The sequence below is a fragment of the Amphiprion ocellaris genome, chromosome 20, assembly GCF_022539595.1.
Source record: "Amphiprion ocellaris isolate individual 3 ecotype Okinawa chromosome 20, ASM2253959v1, whole genome shotgun sequence".
In the NCBI taxonomy this organism is placed as follows: domain Eukaryota; kingdom Metazoa; phylum Chordata; class Actinopteri; family Pomacentridae; genus Amphiprion; species Amphiprion ocellaris.
Window position 1 is genome coordinate 25484757 of NC_072785.1, and position 19008 is coordinate 25503764.

Sequence of the window (19008 nt, forward strand, 5' to 3'; positions counted from 1 at the left end):
GCATATTTGTTTTCCAAAAGTTCCTGTTTACATCCTAAAAGTGACACCTTTAAACTGCTCAGAAGAGACCTGACAACACATTAATGCCAGATCTGCTTCACTAATGCAACTTATTTAGAGGTTTGTTGTCAGATCAATCAATCAAGCTTTCAAATTCCCAGCAAGTTGAATCTACAGATACATATCTACAATATAAGTGCACGCAGGCTGTTTGAACTTATATATAGAGAAGCTGATCGGTTCGTGGTTTCCGTTCTATTCCTGGAGTGGAAATGTGTTGGTCAGCTCTGTGGTTTATATTGAGCCACAAGTTCGAGTAGCACCGCTGCTGCTGTTTTTCCTTGTTTTGATAACTGCAAACAGATGCAGGAGGATTTCTCAAGGACAGCAGAGATGCAGGAGACGCTGGAGCTCAGACACCTTGTGGTAAACAACAAATACAGACTCCTGGTAACTGCCTCCCTGCCAGCTGCCCCATTAAAAGGCATTAAAAGGATAATTGAATGCAGTAGTTTTTAAAAACGCTGCCGATGTGTGGCGTATGTAATTTTGAGCAACGGGTGCAGTAAGTGGAGGTAACGCACAAGTTTATTTCCCTTTAGAAAATGATGTCTCAGCTGCATAGCTACCTGTTTTTCTGCCTGATATTGCAATTTGCGACACAAGGCAAGCTCTGGTGAAGTGGGGAAGTTGTACTGCATGCTTGATTCTCGAGAACGCTGGCATGAATTTAAAAATCTTCATCCCAACAGGTCTGTGTAGATTCTCCAGGGAGCCTTAATACTTCAGATAATGACTGAAATGGAATTCATCAGCTCCAACTATTCCACGAAACCATTAAATTCACATATATACTAGCTTATAAATCTGACTCTGGCTGACAAATTGACAAAACAACCACTAACTTCCTCCACTGTCTAAACTATTTTGGACCAGAATGCTCTTTAGTTTAAATTCTGGTGATTCTCAGTCATCCAGGTCGTGGTTATCCTAAGAGCTGCAGTAAAAAGCTTCTCTGTTTTGGTTCTTGAAAAACTCCCATTAGCAGACCTCATCACAGCCACAGAATCAACCATAAAACAACAAGCTAGCAGAAGTAGAGCAACTCAGGTTGAGGGTTTCTGGCTCTTTCTGGTGCTAAAATACTTCCTTGTACCCTAACAACCCAGGAAAGGAAGGCAGTGCCATCACTATATCACTAGCCATGTGAGCTGGGTGTGGTTTTTCATACCTGAGACTTCCATCTGGTAGTTAAAACTAAAAAAGCCTCATGGAGGAGAGGTCAAAAGTTTTCAGCAATCAAAAAAGAGAAGTCCAGTTGCTTTTTACTGAAGTTTTCAGGAGCATTGACACTACAGTTTAAACTGTACATCAGCAAAATATACATGCTAAATTTCAGCCTTTGAGATTTACTGATTATGTTGTTTCAGATTGCAATTTAAAATCAGATAATTGTTCAGCCGTAGCTTTCACACTACAGGCCAGAATGTTCAAATGCACAAATACCACTTTAACTGCAAGTCAGTCATGGCTGCTGAGATGAACAAAGGAAAAATAATAAACATACAATTGATCCGATAGCCTGTTAAAGTGAATTTCTTCTTCTTTCTCTAATACCAGGCCCTGCCGCCCACCATGGTGATCGTGGGAATCTACTGTGGTGTGATCGCTGCCATGTTCCTGCTGCTGAAGACGGTGAATTACCGCCTCCACCATGCCCTGGATGAGGGGGAGGTGGTGGAGCATCAGGCCAAGGAGAGCCAGGGCAGCAGAGGTGGCACTGAGGGAGCTAATGATGGAAGTGTCACCCGTCGGGAGGACAGCAACGGCCCGGGGTAAGGTCATGTCTTAGTCAGCCCGATGGTGGATGTCATATCTGGAGATGGAGCGGACGTAGTTTTCTGGAAAGGCTTTGCGAGAGAGAATTGCGCAAAGACGTCATGGTCCCCGATCAATGATTGCAAAGGGGTCGCATGGATTGTGGTTGTGGAGTCGGCCGAGTCCTTTAGAAGGTGGTTTGGAGTTGTCTAATGGAGTTGAGGTCAAAGGTCCAGTTGTCTAGTGGTGACAGTAAAAAAAAACACACAGGAGAGTCAGTATATCGTCTTAAAGGCTGTCTGGAACAGCAGCAGTGACGAGGCAAAGTCGATTTTTATCTGAAGCAGCAGAAATGCAAATGCAACAGATACTTTCGGCTGACTCGAAATTATTAGATGTCGCATACCGCGCAAACAAAAAAAAGAAAAACCCAGACACCCTCTGTGAAAATTACTTTTCAAGCAATTAACTGTTTTCTTGTTAGGTGACATTGAACTTGTCCTCAGTGTGTCTTGTTCTGAGGCGTCTGCAGTCGAGCTCTGTTTTAGAATTCATGACAAGATGAATGTTTGGTTTTGACTCTGAAAGTTGGTCTCATTCCTATTATGCATACTCAAAGGCGCCCTGTGGGGTTCTCGTCTAAGCAAACAAATGTTCTGTTTACATTCTGGATTAGTCACCAAAACTTGTGTAAATTTGAGGTCTAACAGGTGTGGAGTGTCTATCCTGTCTTGTGAGACATTTTCAAAGGTCATTTCATTTGAAATTTGTGTATTGTTTACCTTCATGTTTAGTTGCTAGCAGTTGTTTTCATGCCTGCACTTGCTGGTTAATTTCTGTGGTTCTTGGCAGGTTCCCAACACTTGTAGGCCACTGAAATAGTGTGAAAACGTTGGCAGGAACGTCTAACACGTCACCCACATGAATACTGCAAAAGAACAAACAATTCAGGGGCCTACTAGTAAAACTGGAGCTCCAGACTGCTACTGGTGGACAAAAATTCACTGCTTTCCTTTAAGTTAGCTTCCTTTTCAGTTATGGCTGCACAATGAGTGAAATTCATCCAGTGATGGAATCATTGACTATGACATTAATATTTACAATGCTCAGCTCATAGACAACAGCCTGCGTAATTACAATTACTTGGTTTTAGCATGGGTAAATCTGACATTAGCATGCCATTTTTCACTCTTTTCAAAGTTGTTTTATGGCCACATAAACTGCATTGCTAATTAAGTGGAGACTAGAAGCTTCTCTGTGCACATCTGTCTAGCATGTGTCTAATGTAGGCTACATGTGAGGCTTTTAGGGAACATCGATAAATTGTGACGTGTGTTGATGAGCAGATTTTCAGCATGTGAAGCGTTTTGGGTACAGTTCAACATATATTTAGAAGAACTTCTCTTTAAGTCGTACTTTGATTAGTAAGTATTCCTTTATATAAATGTGGAAGTGAATTAAAGTTAATGAGTAACTGTAATGTGCGTATTGATCAAACTGATTTTCACTTTGGCCATAATTATGTAGCCCTACTTACAGTTGGCGACATGCTCTTGTTTCTTATATTTCAATGTACTGTACAGTACACCTGCTCTGCCATTGTGCATTCTATGCAGTAGGGCTGCACGATATTATAAAAACAACATTATTGTGGTTTTTGTATATTGTAATATCAAAAAAATCAGGACTTTGCAGCAGATGGCTTGAATCACTATTTGTGCAAATTAATCTTTGTAAACTATTTCCATTTCTTAGGAGAGTGCATCTGCATTAAAAATAACAAAAAAGAGCTACACCAAAGCTGTTTAGAACCTTTCTGATATGCTGTAGCTGTATATATTTTTTTTGCTTTGGATGACATCCACATCTGGCTTTCTCACTAGTTGTGTTGCCTTGTATAGTAGCACAATTACTAGTCACTGTTGACCTGTTTTTGGTCAGTATCATCCTTTATATAGCTGAAGTTTTTCCATACAACTAATTTTGCTTTTGTTTTTGGAACTAAACCTACCTTTTTAGTGTTTTTCTTTATTCCTCGTTCATGTAGCTGTGCACAAACGCTCTGTCTTGTTGGTAAAGTAATTAAAAAACTTGTGTATACAAGAACTCGGGTGGATTTCTCTTGTTGATTAGTCATGGAAAATGAGAACTATGTGAGTTTTTTGTGTCAAGCATCAAAAAAATTGTGGCATGATGTGTTAAAGTTATTTTGCCTTACTTACCCTACATTGTTAGAATGGCTTTTATGTGTCTAATGCTGCAATACGTGTGGAGACACATGAATATTAGCTCATATAACGACATGATAAAACTTGTTATATCAACCACAGGTTTGTTTATGGAGCAGATGATTTGACTAGAATGTAGAGAACATTGCTGTAAAAATAGGTATTCATTCATGAGGAACCGTGTACGTAAATCATTGCTGATATTTACCAGTATCAGTGGATAAATATGCATACAGATAAGTTGTGCTCCTTATGAATTTTATCATTTGTCACATTACAAAGCATTTTAAAATGGATTGATTATAAAAGTCAGATTTCAAGTATTAATATCCTGGTTGGAAAAAAAAACTATCTCCTTTGTTTCTGGATTTCCTTGAAAGCAATAATAGTTAAAATGTAAAAAGATACAGAGTTCAAAATGCAACCCATTTATTATTACAGACAGGAACGACGGCAGTGAAATATGTGCTAATTAACGCTTTAATTAGAGTAAATAATGACCTCATTAGTGTGCTGCTCAGGTGTCTTCAATTTGAACAAAAATGAAACAAAATGGCAGAACAATAACACTAATAATGAACTATACAGGTTTAAATGTAAACTACATCAATCATGACATCACTTACTACAAAATAACAAGTACTCTAACATATTACAAAGTGCACTTTAATGCTGTACCCCAGCTCTGAATGGCAGCTCTGTATTTTTTTTTTTTTTTTAATAAAGAGGTTTAGCTCTCATTCAGAGGGAACAAAAGCCAGTGAGGTTTCAGCCTTTTACTGCCCATGACTCGGAGAAGTGACTCACACTCACATTCACATTCCAGAGGGAGTGCTTAGCAGGACGCTGAGAGAGGGGAAAGGCAACAAGGAGAACGAGAGCTCCCGACCACAGGGGCAGTTGCAGTCGCAGCTTTGCCCACACATCTGGAGCAACATTCCAGGTTGTTTGAGTTTACAGCGGAGCCCAGAAGCCGAGCAGAAGTCGACGAAGGTGTCTTTGCTCCACCACCTACTCATTTCCCCCCCGCCGCTCCTTTTTTCCAGTCTCCGTTCATCTGCGCTACGTGTTGTAGTTTGTTACTCGGGAGTGTTTGTTTTGTGGTCCGACCCGTTATGAAACAGTTTTGGCATATGAAAATGATTTATATTCCTGGCAAGTTGTTTGTTTCGACATACCAGCCCATTAAACAAGCATGTCTGGGCTAAATATAGTCCTGGAGAACCTCTACACAGATGCTCTTCTCTGGTTTTGATCCCTCAGTTAAATTTGAAAAGTCATACCAAAGAATTAAACAGAAGCCTGATTAATAAATAAGTCACATGGTGCTTTTTTCCCCAAAACTGATTCCTTTTGAGTGGTTGAAGGAAATGAGATAAATAACGTGTAACATGACCGGAAGTAGAAACAAGAAACAGGATGACCGGTATATTTCACTCTGCATTTCTTTGAGATTTTTAACCCGCAACAGTTTCTTGGTGTTTTTATTTATTTATTTTTTTTGCTTCTGTTGCATTTTTCCTCATTGTTGGCTCATTTTTAACTGTGATACAAAGCACTGCACCTTTATAGAAACAGCACAGCCATGGCTAGAAGTAGAGAGAACCCAAAAAAGTCTTTATGTAACAATTAAAATGCCTTCAATCACAAAAAAGGAAAAAGACGAAAGTTAATAGTCTTTGATTATTTGTTATGCAAAAATCGAAAAATACCAGGAATGAACATGTACAACATTGTTTCAAGTGCTTCCAGGTGTTACCAGAACTAGGGGGAAACTATGACTCTTCATACTATGGACATTTTGCTAGTTTGACTTCATTTGTTTCCATATTTCCATGCTCCTACATGCTCTGTATAAACACAGCCTGCAGTTCAGCTCAGGTCGGCTGAAAAAATCTCTGAATATTCATCACATGACTGCTGGTCACAGCTGAGTCACTAACGGCTTTACAGTTGCCCCAAAGAGCACAGATTTTTTTTTTTTCTTTTTCAGAATGTCATTGTGCAAACTAATGACAAGCAAGTAAATGTAATTGTGACATGTGGAATAAGAGGATTTTAATGAGATATTGCGATTTTAGGCTTTGATTTGATTGAGTTTTACGACAGATTGGCATCAGTGATGAGTAGTTCAGGGAATGTTGGACAGCCGAAAATCTGACAGTTCTTTCTGTTTTCACAGTTTGTAGTTCTGATATATGGTGTTATCTTGTGATTCAGTGTTGAGTTTTGGGGTTCAAATGTTAAGGGAAGACTGTACTGTACATGGGCTCCTAATGCAAATGTGTGCATGTGTTTGTGTTTCTGTAAAGGGACCCTGGTGGGGGTATAGAAATGTCAGACTTCATCCGGCAAGAGACTCCGCCAGTGGACTGCAGTTCTAGGAACTCCTATATTGGGATGGAGTCCAACCAGCAGGTAAGTAGAGCACTAATCTGCTGCACACTGCATACCGTGATGGCCTGAATGTAAGACCCACTGCTTTCCTTCTTTAAGAAGAAAAGACAAATGTACATATGTATATATAAAAGAAATTTCAAACATTCCAAACATTTGCTGACCCTAAATTGTTTATATCCATGTTTATTAGCTAGCAATCGTCTTCTTTATTACCAGCACCACCTATAGATCAGTCCCGCTGACTCAACTGTGTACAAGTTAAGCATATATATATATATTAATGCTTGTGTACCTGCAAAACAAGGTATTAGCTGCTTAAGATATAATTAATTAGTCATGTGGTAAAGTATGAATTAATCATAAAATATCTAAATTATCTGCTGGTTTATGCTTCTCAGTATTTTGCTTTGGTGTGTTTGTATCACTGTACCATTAGTGTATTGTAGTATATTATTGAACCTGACGTATAGTATAAATATCTCTTATATATCTTGATTGCACGTCGTTTAATGAACTCAATTATGAACCAGTAGTATATTAACATAATCAATACATTAGCTTTGAAAATGAAAGTTGGCTCCAAATCTAATTACTCACAGCAGTGATTTAGTGTCAGACTAATGTATGTATTCTCCATAATGCTTCCTTTAACTAATGTTTGGTGCCCACATACACGTACTGTTTTCAGACCCAGGATGAGTAACATTGCTGCGTCTTTAATCTGTTAAAGTGACGACATTCTATTGTTCAGACACATTTACAGTAATGTTCCACACATCATCATCCAGGCAAACCCACCACAGTGACAGATGCCAGATTCAACAGTACATCAGCTGACTTTCTGCATAATAATACACTTAATATTATATATATATTATATTATATATATAATATAATATATATTATATTATAATATTAAACAAAAGACTAAACCTAAATCTGCTGTTACAAATGATTCAACTGCAGCTTCTAAACTGTGACTTGACATTGCAGTGTCAAAAACTCATCCAAACATCTGGAAGCAAAACACGCGACTTCAGCTCCTGTTAACATTTTGTCAAAACCCAAATTAGATTAATTGTTGATGAGTCTCTTTAATCTGGCCTGCAGACTCTGTCTTCACCTTAGTAAAATTGTAGTTTTATGTCCTTTTTTGATTGAACTGGTGTTGGTGCTGAACTGTGTTACAATCTATCCCTAAATCACTTTACTGAACCCAATGCTCATCATTCTCTGTACTTATTCATTCCTGCGACTGCATACAGTTCAGACTTGTGCTATGGGTGAACTGATGTGGAGATGGTACCATGTCCAAGCTAGTAAAATAATCATCACAACCTTTCTAAAAAGCGAGCAGAGTGCTCATTCAGACATGAGGTCAGCATGTTCAGATGCAGCCAGATTCATGTCTGAAAGGATCCTTTAACAAACCTGAGGGATAGAAGTATAGTTTAAATCATTTGACTTTAATTGTTGCTGCAACAAAGAAAGCAGCTGTTGCATTGTGTTTGTGGATGCGTGTGTTGAACGATGTTTTTATCAGGAATGATCCCCACTCAGCTCGCTGTCAGCAGATATCTCCTTTAATATTCAAAGTTATTTAGCCGTTTTATTCTCTGAGATATATTTAACCTCTGAATCCCCATGGGCGCTCCGCTCTGCATCTTTGTACTGCGTGTCCTTGAGTCACTAATCAGCCAACATGTTCTCCACAGCTGCTGTGTAGTAAGTTGGAAGAAAAGCCCAAACTTTTCTCTGTGATGACAGTAGAGGCTGTTTGTACTACACAAAGATTGTGTTCTTTTTCATGTTGTGTTCCATAATAATCACACCTTGTCAGTTTGAACATTTATGAACGTTTTGTTCCAGAAGTTTGCTTTTGAAATCCTTGTCGCCTTTATTTCCAAAAAAGAGAGCTTGACTTATTCTTTCATTCAAATTTCAGATTGCATCCACACATGGAAGAGCAACAATTGCCAAAGGTAACTATGGCTGCTTACTGCTTTGCTATACTTCCTACATAATTCAAATTACTTTTTTTCCTGTGCCTGTTTAACTCCGTACATTTTCAAGTGTAAGAAACGACTTGTGACAAACGCATTGCATTTCGGTTTGGGTTTTACCGTCTGCTTCTGCATTTTCTTTTTGTGGGATAACCACATCCTTGACCATGATCACCGCGGCTGCACAGGAGTCGTAGTCTGACTCAGCATTACTGTGACCTCAGCAGTCACACCAGGATGAGGCAGCTTCCGACAGGCGCTGCTGAGGTTGGAATAAAAACTAATACGCTGTAAGACCCGGCATGAGAGTCATTCTCCAGCAGCACTTTATTGGAATCCAGAGAAGACGACATTAAATGAACTTGTAGCTCCGCTTTGGGTCCATTGTACCGAGCGTTGCTGCGATGGCTGCGTCATCTGAATAATTCAGGAAGCCGGTTCGGTGCCATTCTAATTATCTGGCAGTTTGTGATGATAGGAAATGGTCCAAAGTGGGACAAGGGCTCTGCAGGGGTTTACTTTAAATCTTCTCCTCTTCCTTCTCCACTCACACAAACTCATAGAAAGCTGTTGGCCACTGTGAAAAAGACTTGATTTGAAAAACAGCGATGGCAAAGACTCATAGAAGCAGTTGTGTCTTTGTTAAAATGTTAGTTTGTGCAGACATTCGGGCATTCAGTGAATGTATTCAGAACAACTCGTACCTCCATTATATTTGGCTGTTCCACATTTACAAGAAGCATGTCTGAGTCAAAGTCAAGGGTGTCTATTTCTTTTCCCTCTGTAGAGGCCAGTTATGTGTGGATTCCCAAAGATAGCAGTTATGAATGTATTAATAATTGATTAAACCTGTAATTTCCTGATTGCTTTTTTCTTATCTTTGCAGGAGATGTGGGAAAGACCTCAGATGACATAAGTTTGACTCTTGTTGAGAGCTGCAGCCATGATCATGGTAAACACACATGTAAGAAAAATACTCTATGTTAGAGACTGTGGCATTTCAGCTCCCTGCTTAATAAGTTTTTTGTTTGTGTCTGTTTAGATCTGCTCTCCGACACAAAGATGTACTGCCTTGTTCCCAACGACTCCTTCGCCTCCTTGCAGCCGTCAACCTCCTTGTGTCCTTCAGAGCTGTCCAGGGAGCCTGCTGATCTCTGTAACTCTGCTGCTTATCACTTCAGCCTGTCACACTCCTCCTGCGACACAGAGATGACCACTCACTCATCCATGCAATCCCAGACCTTTAGGAAGGAGCTCCGTTCTCGAGGCCTGCCCCGGACCTCTAGTTCAGCGGGTTCTGCTTTCCCAGACCCGAGTCTACCAGACTTTGCTCTGTACCCTCCACCCAGGAGAGGCGGCCTCGACCCTGTGTGTGAGCTGGAGACGGCCAGGACACACAGGCCTGGGGTCATCGACAGGGAGGGGGCAGAGCGACTGTACCTGCAGGACCAAGCTGTGCCCTCCACCTCTGGAGTGGAGGGTTACAGGCACAAAGAATCACGCAGGGTTGCTCGCTCAGCCTCCAGGGAGGCTGGGGAAGGTAGCTCTGGACTATATCAGATGGAGGTGGGTGGTGGTGGTGGTGGTGGAAAGGGCTCTGGTGGAGGAGGAAAGTCCCAGGGGGGGGAGCGCAGTGCTGAAAGCCTGAGGAGCCTGAGTACTCGCAGTAGTGGCTCCACAGAGAGCTACTGCAGCGGCACAGACAGGGACACCAACAGCACTGTCAGCAGCTTCCACAGTGAGCAGACGAGCTCAACACATGTGGAGAGCCTCCTCTCGCTTTCAGGGGATGAACGTGTGCGTGACAGGGGAGAGGCTGTATCTGCTGCTGCTGCAGAAGGCAGGACTTCTAGCCATGGCAGTGTTAGCTCTCGAGGTCTCAGTAACCTTCCCTCCAGGGAGGCCAATAAAAACCCTCATGCCAATGAGCTGATCGCTAAACAAACTGCTGACACAGCATCCTCTGGAGCCCAAGAACTGGTAGAACCTGGCACACTCACAGAAGAGCCCGGCATCAGAACCAGTGCTGATGGCTCAACAGTTGTAGCTGCCACAGAACAGGATCAGGTGAAAGAGGACATTCAGCCACAGCCAGCTAGCACTGTTCAGAGGACTTCTTCTCTGTCAGCAGGGCGCAGTGGACGCCGGCGGACTGGCAAGAAAAGAGCAAGCAGCTTTGATGCCAGCCGTCACCGGGACTACATGTCTTTGCGTGGAATGGCCAAGCCTTGTAGTGCTGTCTTCACTGGGGGTGGAGAGGATGACTCCAGTGATCAGAGTGAACTCAGTTGTGCCTCCAGTCTCCACTCCACCCACCACCTAAGTACAGACAGCTCATCTAGCACCTCCCGCTCCTGCCACTCTCCAGAGGGCCACTACAGGGCCCTGAAAGCCAAGCACGCTGCCACCAATGCACCCTCCTCCTCCTCCTCTGCCACAGTGAAAGCTGAGGCCGGAGTGCGAACCGGAGGGAAGCGGCGCTCCTCCCGTCGTACCCCCAGCACAGGCAGTGCCAAAACGCATGCTAGAGTGTTGAGTCTGGACAGTGGTACGGCTGCCTGCCTTAATGATCCCAGCCGCCTCGGAGCTCCAGCTGGGCCTCGGCCCCTTACCACCTCCAAGTCGGACTTGGAAGCCAAAGAAGGGGAAGTCCTGGATGCGGCATCTCTGCTGGGTCGGGCCTCTCAGCTGGAATCAGTGACCCGCTCCAGAAACAGTCTGCCCAACCAGGCAGCGTTCACTGAGCCTCAGGATGCCACTGCTGCTTCCCTGCGGGGTACGTACCACAGACAGCGCTCCGACATACTGAACACATTGCCTTCTGTCTGGTTTACCGCTACAGTTTGATGACTAGTCCACATTTACTGTTGTAGGTGCAGTGACTCTGTACTGCATCAAAAGAAATGTTGTGTTTACCACCGCCTCTGTCTGCTCTCTTGTTGGTGAATTATTAGCAGAACTTAATTTTCCCAGACATAGTATAGATAATGCTATTAGTTGGGATATATTATTTATATTTGCTGTGCAGATGAACATTATTTAGGTAATAACTGAATGATCATTTGGAAATGTATTGAACGTGCTTTGTCTGTATGGATTTTGCTAATTTTCTTTCTGTGTTTATTAACAAAAGCCTAACAGTAGAGGTGCTAAACTTGAATCTGTTTTGGGTGTAGTCCTCCAAACATTAGGCCTGCTTCAAATTTGCTTGTGTGTGTCTGTGTGTGTGACCGCGTACGAGATGTTGTCTGTCTCGCTCATTTAGTGTAACCATGGTGAGTTTCCATGGAGTGACAATTCTTACCCAAGCTTGGTGTTCCCTGTGTAGAACGCTGTTAGCGTGATGGCACAGTGTGTGCTTTGTGCTGAGGTTAGAAAAACAGCAGCTCTCTTATTAGTGTCATACACTCTGCATGTAATAGACATTCCCTCCCCCACATTCTTCAAACTTCTAAGTTAATATCTTGCATTTTTACTGGGTCCTTCTTTGTCTGGATTCTTGGTCTTTGGCTTCTGTCTGCTGTGGGTATTTTATATGATTTGGGCTCTTCTCAGCTTTTTCTAGAGTGTGTTTCTCCTGGGGTGTACAAAACGGGAGGCAGGATGTGCCTGGACATATCAACTGTTGGCTCACAACATGCCATGTTTTGTATTCTCATTTGATTCTTGCTGTGTGGATTTTAATTTATTTGACTCTAAGCCAGCTGGGTCACAGTCAGTGTCAGGGCATTTATTGTGTTTTGAATCTAGCGTTGTGTTTAGTTGCTAAAATATTTGACTTGACTGGACTTTAACTTGTCTGTGGTGTTATCAATGGGAATTTGTTGGACTTGGAAGATGTCTGTTGAGCCCTTTCTGTTACTGCAGAAAGCCTTCGTCTGTTTTCAGTGAGTAAGTTGCGTATTATTTATCAAGCAAACAAAAAGCTGTAAGCATCTGATCTTTTCAATTTAAAACACTCAGGCTTTTCCACTACAGTCTTATTAGCTGACATACACCCAGAGGCGAATACTGCCTAAACATAGCAAGAGTAAACTAACTTTAGCCAGAAACTGATGAGTCACTTTCCTGCTTTTAATAATCTTCTGTATTTATGTCACTGTTAGCCTCCATTTTAGCACGTTGCAGATGAACCCTTCAATGATTTTAAGAAGAGAATAAAATAAGAAGTGAACACACTGTATTTATAACAATTTCCTTAACTGATTCTTGGAGATGTGAACAATTTATTGTTAAAAAAAAAAAGAATTAAATGCTGTGGACATTTTCCCATATGCTAATAAAACCGTTGTAACCACTGACACTTAATGTTTACCTCCAAATCAACTCGGTTACTTCAGGAATTTGAAGAAAGGGTAAAGTGAACACCTGGCAACTTGAATTATAAGTCAAAATAGAAAGTAATTTTAGTTAAAATTGCTGTTCAGTGACTGGCCTGACAAATTACAAGATATTAAACGCAGCATACGAGCTGCAGTTTTCCACAATAAATAACTTGTAATATTATTGATCTTTTCACAGCAGTTTGATATGAAAATAATCCTCATACCTGAATTACATGATTGAGTGACTTGTTCACTGTAGATAATGTTAGTCCAGCTGCTGGAAACAATTGCTCTGCTGAAACAGATGTCCACAAATGCTTTTGCAGCAACTTTGTTGTTAAGGAATCTGTCAGTATTTACTCAGATATATGCAGATCGTTGACGATCTACTTCATAACTTGCGTTATATTGTATTAGAACAATGCAATCAGAGTCCTGCAGCTTCTGAATGTCAGCATCATTAGTAGCTACAGCTGCAGACACTCAGCTTGTGTTAGCATTTGAAAATACTAGTTAGCATGAGCCTCAGGTAGCTAGCTAAACCTTTTTCACAACTTAATGCTGCAGAGTTCATCAACACCACAGTTAGCAGTTAGACAGCAGGGAGGTGTGCTTGTTTTATGTGACCCTTATGGACGGTCAGCAGACACACCTGTAACTCCATTTCACTAAAACGTCAGAGGCTCCACCTCATGGTGCAACCAGGTGCTACAGAACATTTCTGATTCTCATCTGCCTTATCGATGAATATGTTGTTGTTGTCATTAATTTATTTTTGGCAATGAACGGATTAACAATTAATTATTAACATCCCTAGACTGGACCGTATGAGCAGACATTGACTGCCATGACATAATCATTACACCAGACTAAGTAACACTCTAGAGAGAAGAAATGTGTTCCCTTTGCTTCCATAAGATAAGGTCTCTCTTTAATGTAGCTGACTCCAGTGAACCTTTGGACATGTAGACAAATTTAGTGTTTCAGTCATTATCATTTAAGTTCCACTTGTGACCACAGTGTGATCTTTCTATTTTTTCCAGCAGAATTTGTCAAGCTCTCTTAAAATAAGTCGCGGCTTATGTCATAACCTCTAGTTCACTAGAAGACTCTGTTCTGGTGTTGTTCTGACAGTTAGCTTGTGGTCAGTGCCTTTTTTTTTTTTGGATAGTTACCCTCATTTTGGAATCAAGCTCAAGTCCATGCACCATATTTTGTAACCGCATAACACACGGAAATACCACCTCCTACTGTCCACATAAAGCTCTCAAAGTAAAGGAAACGCATCCTATCTAACTGGCCAATGATGTCTCTCACCATGACAGCCCCAGGAAGTGAGGAGACGGTCATATTTCGCCGTGAGCGTAGCACGTTTCGTCGGCAGGCGGTGCGGCGGCGACACAACGCAGGGAGTAACCCCACCCCGCCCACCTCCCTCATTGGATCTCCTCTCAGGTACGCCGTGCATGGAGCAGCGACTCGTCTCTGTCGTTGTGTCGCCTGGTATGAGCATGTTACCAGGCGACGCTCTTTCCTGTCCCACATCAACACCAGTTTTTTGCGTCTTCTGCTGTGCATGACATCAAACAGGACATCTGTCAATGGACCGCTGTCTCCTCTCTGCATGTGGTGTCTTTCCTCGTCCTTTTTCTCAAGACTTCATTCTTTTCATCCTGTTATCACACCATCTAATCTTTTAAATTCCACATTTTGAACATGGATCAAAGAATGGAGTCCTTACAAATTCAAAGGCACAGGGCCACAAGGTCCGACTAATCTACTTGGCTGACACGCCGTCTCCTCACAGATGTGCACATGAGCTGTTGAGTAATACAGGCGTCCTGCTGTATCACATTGCTTTGCCCTTTTTAAAGACCTTTCTGTGGAGATTATACTGAAGATTATATTGATCATTTTAAAATCAGAGGCTTAAGTCTACAGCTAAGTACATAAACGTTTTCAATATAATGATTAAATGGATTAAATGTTTTTTCTTTTCTGAAATGTTACCTAATTTATAATGGTAAATTACCAGCTATCACGTCATTCAAATGTTGTTGCTGTCCAAATTGCACTCCTGTCATAACATTAAATTTTTTTATTGTGGTCGCATGCTACTTCTGCACTCTTATCATTCTCTTTTTTTAACTTCATGGGATCTAACCTTGAAAGTCTTTGGACAGAGAGACATTTTAATCCTGATTGAGTACCGCCCTGCAGAATACCTCAAATGATCTATCACTCCTGAGCTTGGAGCCTCATTAGAGACACTCTGTCATAATGGAAAGGTCACAGGTTCTGTTACAGCAGCAGCTTCTTTGTCCCTGAAAAGGAAAACTTAAAACCCCTCAGTGTTCTATCTTAAAAAACAACATTATTACTCATGTAAGGTTGCAGTGCTGTTAGTGCTAGCAACCAAATGTATGTCTTATTCTCTGGATGTACATCAGTCTCTTCTGGTGGTCTGTAAAACTCCTCCAGTTTTGTTGTACAGCTGCCAACAGCTATTCACCTTTATCCAAGGCTTCATGTTTTCCTGTATCTGTCTTGCAAGGTCACATTTCTAAATGCTGAGCCTTGAAAAACGTTAAGTAAGGAAGACAAGTGTGCAGCCTGCCAGGGGTCAATAAACTTGCAAAATACAAAATCGTTCCCTCTTCCACTCATCCCTCCACCTTCCTCTGTCCCTTTACTCCCTGTACTTTTTTGTTTTAAACTTTCTTAGTGGTGCACTAGACACCTTCTGCTTTGCCATGCAGTTTTCTCAATGTTATCATTTCTTAAAACATACTATATAGGCTAAGTTTAACAGGGAAGGAAGCTGTGCATCACTATTTTTTATGAAAATCTTCAGAATTTACCGCTCTGTTAGTGGTAGAATTGATCTGTTTTAGTGAGGATTATCTCCATCTGAAATCCAAAAGGACATACACCTTTTGATAGATTTTCCACAGAATAGAATCCAGTCAAAACAATGGAGAGTTAAGTTACTTCAACACAGATTTATAGTTGTTTTTTGACTTTCAAAAGTACTCGAAATAGCTTCCATATTCACATCACCAATCTCATCCAGCTCCATCGTGCAATATAAAAATAATAAGTTAATGTGAAAAATTATCTTTAAATGTAGCCATTAGCCTCTACTACGAGTCACTAATATGTGTAGTTAATGTGAACACTAATTGTTGACAATGTAGACAGAAATGACAAGATCTAAATCAAGCGTAAAAGTGACAAAATAGAATAGTCTGAAAACAGTCATGATACTGGTAAAAATTTTCTTGACATTTTACTCGTATTTTTGACCAAGACTTGGGGACCTCCACTGTGCACGTGCATCACATCACCTGAAATCCCATCTGTTGTACACTTTCCTTGTCTCACCCCTCTGCCTGTGTTGTTGTATATCAGCAGTACCCTCTGGCTTCCACCACTTCTCATGTCCTCCCCTTCTCCCTTCTCCTCCAACAGTCTTCAGGAGGCTCTCAACCAGGCCTCCCAGCCTTCTACTTCCCAGGTGAAAAGTCAGCCATCCAGAACCCCGTCCCAGGTGACAGTGCTGAGCGCAAGCGCCTCCCTGCTGGCCAGGAATGGAAGCACACACCTGGAGGGTTCTCAGGACAAGGCCTCAACTGTTGGCGCCACCAGCTTGCAGGATGACTTCGGTAGGGAGCGTTCAAAGAGAGCTGAGCTGTTAGGAAAAAGGAATTTCTGTGGGAAGATTGCTGGGCTGGTAGTTGGTGGAGCGATTTGGATGTTTTGTCATCAGATTTGTGTCTTGGCTGTGTTGTTTTGCTTTGATGTGCTTTGGTTAGAAAGTGAATGCAGTAGCTTGGAGGAGTTTGGAGTTGCTTGAAGAGAGCTGGTCACGGATATGACTCTTGCAGTTAGTCATAGCAGAGCACCATTATCCACGGTCGGTGGACTGTCGTAATCAGTCAAAGCCCAGCGCCGTTATCCATGCTCCATTTATCCCTGTCTGTGATATTGTGTCTGTAGCCAATACTTGACCTCATTCGGATGTTCAGGTGTTAACCTTTGGTCACAGCGTAGCACATTCCTACCCTCAGCACTGACAGCAGTGTCACTGATTGCTGTTGATGCCTGTACGTGAGCGCGTTTGACTGATATCTGTGGACGTCAATGGGCGCGACTGTGGAACAAAGTGGAGGTTGTGTAAGAGCTGTTATATGCTTCTCCTCCTCTGAAGCAGCGATGAATGGATTACTGCTTGTGCTCGTAATTTGACCAGAAGCAGATTACTGCTATGACACACAGAATGGTCTGAGTGTGTGTTTTTGTGCTCGGAACCTCACAGCTTTAAACCAATTTGTCTGTCTGCATCTGATTTCACTTGAGCGTTAATGCATGGTATTCATGTGGTTCTTAGAATGCTACTACTAATAATAGTAACTTTACTTACATGCATCTTCTGAAAGCAAGATTTCAAGCAGCTAGTAAAATGCAGAGGATAATACCAAGTGGACAAAACACCAAATATATAGGAGAGCAAAGTAAAACAACCAAGCAGGCCAGCAAAGTAAGATCATTAAAGTAAAAGAGCAACAATAAACCAGTTAGGAGAAGGCCTTGCGATTTTTGTTTTCAAACACACTGGCATTGTCAATTTGAGATCTTTAGGTTAATACCACAGGACTTTCAGTTTATTTTACCTCTGTTTTACCTGTCTTGAAACTCAGAGGATAAATCTGGTCGAGGATCTTGGTCTGAGTCAGTGTTCAGCCCAGATTATTTGGTAATGTGAGGTAAAATCCAGTCTGAAACCTCCTAAACTCATCAGTGCTGCTCCAGTTATACCAAACATGCACGAGTTAAAATCAGGCTGGATATGATTATCACGAAAGCTCCCGCAGCAACAGACATTCCAGCCCTTGAGGCTAAAGTTAGCCACAGATATTAAAACTGATGCTTAAAATCTCACTTCCATCTCTCACTGAGGAATAGCCAAACCGTATTGATTGCATCGTCCCGAACATTTTGTCATCCAGGCTCATTTAGCCCTCTGCTGTTGTGTTTTTTTCTCCAGGCAAAATATTATTAGTTGTTGCTCCACAGTCTCCAATTTGGTTACAGCTGCTTCCCCATGTGACGAGGCTCAGCGCTCCCTCTTCGCTCCCTCTGGCACGATAATCTTGATAATATCCTGTCGTGTGTGATGGGTCATTATTTTCCAATCTTTTATTGTGTGCATGCCTAAGACAATAGAGAAGAATAGCTTTGAAGTTTGTTTTTATGCGACTCGATTTTAAAACTTCAGTGTGAGCCCGACCTGAGAGATAAGAACAACAAAAATCCGATCACCTCTGGTCACAAGGCTCGATCAGGCTCATAAGAAATTAAAATGTCAAACATGTAAGTTGGTGCCTGGCTGTGTAGGCTTTAAAACAAGCAATAAAACATTAAAATCAATTCTAAATCGAATTGCAATCCTGAAAACCAAAGTGCACATCTCCGCTGGTTTACTCAACACCTGTGTGTTAAGAAAATATTTTCCTTTTCTGCAGTTCTGTGAAGATTTCCTCATGGGAAATTCATTGCTCAATAGGCCATGTCCTTATCAAATATCCTTAAATAACTACAAATGCGTCTCAGGGCAAATTCCTGGGAGTCCATTTTCTGTTGCAAAAGCTGCACTATCAACAAAAACAAGGCAATAAACCATCAATTATTTCACTGACGGAAAGAAAAAAGGAGTTTTTTGTTCATTTGTTAATTCATTTAAAGGTCATACTTCCTGCGCAACATGTTTTCTTGTGTTTTATTTATGTGTCTAACAGCACAAATCTCCCCACCTGAGTTTTGCTTAGTCACATTTTTGTCAGTGTTTTCCAAACAATTTCAATAACCATAGTTTCACATTATACATTCAACATTTGGATCGCAGCCGAGGTTAGATTAACGAGAGAGGGAAGTGTGTTACCATAGCAACATTTTGTATTCCACCTGAACTACAAGGAATAATGCAGCATTGTAGGTATCATTTTAAAATGTCTCTTGCAATATCCATAAATGCAAGAGAAGTTAAAAAGAGGATTTAGATTGAGCCTGGAACAGGTTGTTGAAGTATGCCACTCCAATCACTCTCATAATCTCTGAGGTACTGTTGAAATAAGCCTCTCTGTCGGGGATTTTTTTGTTTCTTTGGCTTTCTGTAGTTGTTGAGCTTCCTAGCCGCTACATCTACATCCTAATTTTGTACCTCATCACAGGATA

At 41.4% G+C, this 19008-nt stretch overlaps 1 protein-coding gene across 4 annotated transcripts in view; it reads left to right on the forward strand.

Moving 5' to 3' along the window:
* The window catches only part of pcnx1 (pecanex 1), a 47506-nt gene that overhangs the window by 1057 nt on the left and 27441 nt on the right, over positions 1 to 19008 (forward strand). For 2 of the 4 annotated variants that reach the window (XM_023286637.3, XM_023286638.3), the window contains exons 2-8: positions 1621 to 1835; positions 6359 to 6464; positions 8392 to 8428; positions 9336 to 9401; positions 9492 to 11225; positions 14100 to 14229; positions 16246 to 16439. In XM_023286637.3, the coding sequence (XP_023142405.2) occupies positions 1621 to 1835; positions 6359 to 6464; positions 8392 to 8428; positions 9336 to 9401; positions 9492 to 11225; positions 14100 to 14229; positions 16246 to 16439 (2482 nt within the window). The remainder of the gene's footprint in view (positions 1 to 1620; positions 1836 to 6358; positions 6465 to 8391; positions 8429 to 9335; positions 9402 to 9491; positions 11226 to 14099; positions 14230 to 16245; positions 16440 to 19008) is intronic. The other 2 variants (XM_055005770.1, XM_055005769.1) reach the window with 1 other exon arrangement.